This window comes from Emiliania huxleyi, assembly GCF_000372725.1.
Source record: "Emiliania huxleyi CCMP1516 unplaced genomic scaffold EMIHUscaffold_298, whole genome shotgun sequence".
NCBI lineage: Eukaryota > Haptophyta > Isochrysidales > Noelaerhabdaceae > Emiliania > Emiliania huxleyi.
In genome coordinates, this window is record NW_005199785.1 from 9,942 (window position 1) to 13,901 (window position 3,960).

The 3,960-nt window shown below is 64.0% G+C and overlaps 2 protein-coding genes across 2 annotated transcripts in view; one reads left to right on the top strand and one right to left on the bottom strand.

Annotated features, from left to right (window-relative positions):
- Positions 1 to 851, bottom strand: part of EMIHUDRAFT_116543 (hypothetical protein) — a gene marked incomplete at both ends in the record, with an annotated part of 6,376 nt that extends 5,525 nt beyond the window's left edge. The window contains 4 exons of the mRNA XM_005775631.1: positions 157 to 306; positions 443 to 550; positions 591 to 666; positions 781 to 851. Of these exons, the coding sequence (XP_005775688.1) occupies positions 157 to 306; positions 443 to 550; positions 591 to 666; positions 781 to 851 (405 nt within the window). The remainder of the gene's footprint in view (positions 1 to 156; positions 307 to 442; positions 551 to 590; positions 667 to 780) is intronic.
- Positions 852 to 1,603: 752 nt separating this feature from the next.
- Positions 1,604 to 3,960, top strand: part of EMIHUDRAFT_469568 (NDUFA5/B13 subunit of NADH:ubiquinone oxidoreductase) — a gene marked incomplete at its 5' end in the record, with an annotated part of 3,461 nt that continues 1,104 nt past the window's right edge. Inside the window, 5 exons of the mRNA XM_005775632.1 lie at positions 1,604 to 1,777; positions 2,013 to 2,168; positions 2,463 to 2,525; positions 3,218 to 3,241; positions 3,742 to 3,828. Coding sequence (XP_005775689.1) covers positions 1,604 to 1,777; positions 2,013 to 2,168; positions 2,463 to 2,525; positions 3,218 to 3,241; positions 3,742 to 3,828 — 504 coding nt within the window. The remainder of the gene's footprint in view (positions 1,778 to 2,012; positions 2,169 to 2,462; positions 2,526 to 3,217; positions 3,242 to 3,741; positions 3,829 to 3,960) is intronic.

Sequence of the window (3,960 nt, forward strand, 5' to 3'; positions counted from 1 at the left end):
GCAAGTAGTGCGGGGCTGAGGCGTGGCGATCCGGAGGTGTGTGTCGCGGAGGCGGAGGCGAGAGGTGGTGGCTGCGGTTGTGGTGTGCTGCACCTGTCGGTTCGATTCGGCCGCCGCGCCCCTCTCCGCCTCGGCAGACTCCCTGGCCTCTCTCACCTCCGTCTCCAACGCATACTTGTCCTGGTACAAGGTGGCGTTCGCAGCCTCGAGCGCCTTGGCCTGCGCCTCCAGCTGCTCGGCGACGGATGCCGCGCGCACCGCCTCCTCACGCAACATCGACTCGTACCGATTACGCTCGGCGGACGCCTAAGAGAGGGGAGCGTTGAACCATGAGCTATTGTTCTCCTCGGAGCTGGGTACGCGCTGCGACGAGCAAAGAAGCGGGTGACTAGGAGGTCCATGGATGCTCGAGTGATCTCAGGCAATCTCGGGGCAATCGCACCGCGGCACGCAGCTGCTGTAGCTCCCCCTCGACCTCGATCAACCGCCTGCTCGCTGCCTCCGCCACCCCCGCCGCGTCGCGCGCCTCGTGACTGCACCGTGTGTCCGCCTACGCCGCACACGGTGTGCGTCATCGACGTGTCGTGCACCGGATGGTCAGCAGCGCGCGCCGGCCTCTTGCAGCAGCTCTGCCCGCTGCTGTCGCAGCCTCTCCTCGTGCCGGGCCTGCAGCGAGACCACACGCGCCTCCCACGCCCGCGCCCGCCGCTGCACCTCGGCCGCCTCTGCCCCGCGCGACGCGCAGGCGTCCGCAAGCTCGACCTCTGAAGAGGGCTGCACCAACGGTCGGCGGCGCGGGCGCGGCGAGGCGGAGCGGTCGGCGGCGGCGGCGCGCCGCCGTGCGCGAGCATGCTGACGATGGAGGCGTTCTTCCTCCGCCGACCGGGGTTGTTATTAATTGTTGTAAATGTGTTGTTGGCATTAATGGCTTTCCTACAGCGTATCACCCCGCGCTGGCCCAGAAAGAAATTGTTGTTGTTGAGATTGACCGAGTTGGCTCTCCCGTCGGGCGACTTCTCGTCGATATATGGCACACGGCGCCGTCAGCACTGACAATGTCGCCGAACCGCGCCCTCAAGCTGGGTGATGTTCACAGCGGGGGTCATTGCGATGTGTTTTCGCGCAAAAGTCGTATTTCTCAGCAATCTCTCGGATGCAAGAGAGAGACGGCGCTCGCAAATTGTAGGGTGGGTCATAGCACGTCTAAGAACGTCCCCAAGTGCACCAAAACCTCCAAACAAGGTACGCACCATCGGACATGTCACGGCCACCGCCGGCTCGGCCCCACGATAGCCTCCGAAGCGCGAAGGCTGACTTTGAGGCACCATCATTGGACGATGTCGACGAGTTGGGTCGCTCTCGCGGTATAGCCAGATGACCTCTTGTACTAGGATCATCGACCATGGCCGCAGGGAGCGCGGGGGATGGCGTTGGGAGCAACACGGAGCTCCGTTGGAGACGTTTTCAAGCTTGCGGGTCAGAGTGAATATATTGGAAATAGCCACAGGGCTCTGCAGCTCAAGAATTCTAAAATGGAAGCGCGAAGCGGTGGAGCTCGGAGAAAGAAAAATCTCGAGACCAAATTCTTTTTTCCCGACACACAATGCTCACCGCTCGCGCCGCTGGTGTGCTGCGAACCACCGGCTCGCCGAGGGGCCTGGCGCACCTGCTGCACGCGCGCTGCAAGACGAGCACCGGGATCGTCGGGCTGCCCGTCCAGCCCGAGGCGAAGGCCATCCTCGAGGGCCTCTACACCAAAACGCTCTCTGCGCTCGAGGTGCGGGCGCTTCCGAGGATCTCCGAGATTTCAAGACACGTCGCCCCGTCCTCGCTTGTCATCTCGCCACGCCCGCGATCCGACACCAGCGCCCACTGCACACGCGCCGCCGCGCCGCCTCACGCCCCTGCCGACTCGCTCCGCTCGCGCCGCCACACACACTTGTGCGCGCAACCCCCAACGCGCTGGCACGCAGCGCACATCGGTGATGCGCCCCGCGCGCGTCCCGCTCGAGGCGTTTCCGGCGTCGGCCGAGTACGCAAAGGTGGTGGGGGGCATCGCCAAGGAGCGGCTCGCGGTGGTCAAGTCGGCCGCATCACTTCCTGAGATTGAGGCCAAGATTGGCGCCGGGCAAGTCGAGCAGCTGATTGAGCAGGCGCACACCGCCGCCGTCCGCCCCACCGCCGCCCCCCCTCCCCTCCACCACCTTCGCTCTCACCCGCGCCACCGTCACCCTCACTGCCGCCTCCCCCAAGCGCTCGTGAGACACCGAGTGCTGCCCGTTTGTGCTCTGGGCGTGGAGTCGCGAGGGCCGCCTGGCCCTTGGCCTTTCCCACCTCGTGTGTGTGGAGAAGTGTACCTTACCCTTAGGAGTCGCGAGGGCCGCCTGGCCCTTGCCCCACCACCTCGTGTGTGTGGAGAAGTGTGCCAGTGTCCCTGACCCTTCCCTTCCCGGCGCGCGCAGGCGGAGGACGAGCTGAGGCTCCTCCCGGTGATGCTGGAGGAGCGCGTGTGGGAGGCGTATCAGGTGTCCATATCTCCCCACATCTCCCCACATCTCCCCACATCTCCCCATATCTCCCTATGGAGGAGCGCGTGTGGGAGGCGTATCAGGTGTCCATATCTCCCCACATCTCCCCACATCTCCCCACATCTCCCTATGGAGGAGCGCGTGTGGGAGGCGTATCAGGTGTCCACATCTCTCCCCACATCTCCCCACATCTCCCCACATCTCCCCATATCTCCCTATGGAGGAGCGCGTGTGGGAGGCGTATCAGGTGTCCATATCTCCCCACATCTCCCCACATCTCCCCATATCTCCCTATGGAGGGGCGCGTGTGGGAGGCGTATCAGGTGTCCATATCTCCCCACATCTCCCCACATCTCCCCATATCTCCCTATGGGGGAGCGCGTGTGGGAGGCGTATCAGGTGTCCATATCTCCCCACATCTCCCCATATCTCCCCATATCTCCCCATATCTCCCCATATCTCCCTATGGAGGAGCGCGTGTGGGAGGCGTATCAGGTGTCCATATCTCCCCACATCTCCCCACATCTCCCTATGGAGGAGCGCGTGTGGGAGGCGTATCAGGTGTCCATATCTCCCCACATCTCCCCACATCTCCCCATATCTCCCTATGGAGGAGCGCGTGTGGGAGGCGTATCAGGTGTCCATATCTCCCCACATCTCCCCACATCTCCCCATATCTCCCTATGGAGGAGCGCGTGTGGGAGGCGTATCAGGTGAGGGGAGATATGGGGAGATATGGGGAGAGGGGAGATATGGAGCGTGTGGGGGGCGTATTAGGTGAGCCCGCCTCCGAGACACCTCCGAGACACTTCCGGCACACTTCCGGCACGCTTCAGGGACACTTCAGGGACACTTCAGGGACACTTCCGGCACGCTTCAGGGACGCTTCAGGGACGCTTCAGGGACACTTCCGGCACGCTTCAGGGACGCTTCAGGGACGCTTCAGGGACGCTTCAGGGACGCTTCAGGGACACTTCAGGGACACTTCCGGCACGCTTCAGGGACGCTTCAGGGACACTACAGGGACACTTCAGCAGTCACCAGATCTCCCTATATCTCGCCATCTCTCGCCACCTCTCCCCACCTCTCCCCACACCTCCCCACACCTCCCCACACCTCCCCACACCTCCCCACACCTCCCCACACCTCTCCCCACACCTCCCCACACCTCCCCCACATCTCCCCACCTCTCCCCACCTCTCCCCGCCTGCAGGGCGCCCCTGCCGACGACCTCTACCTCGACCTGAAGCGGCGCGGCATCACGCTGCAGCGCTTCGACATCCCCATGCGACCATCGCAGGTGTGTCCGCTCTCCCACCTGCCACACACCCGCGCGCCGCCGCCGCCCGCACTTCCGCCGCACACGCCCCCCCCCCCCACATGCAGAATATGCTCATGTTGGTGCTAGGGGGCAGCATTCCTCCCAAAGGCA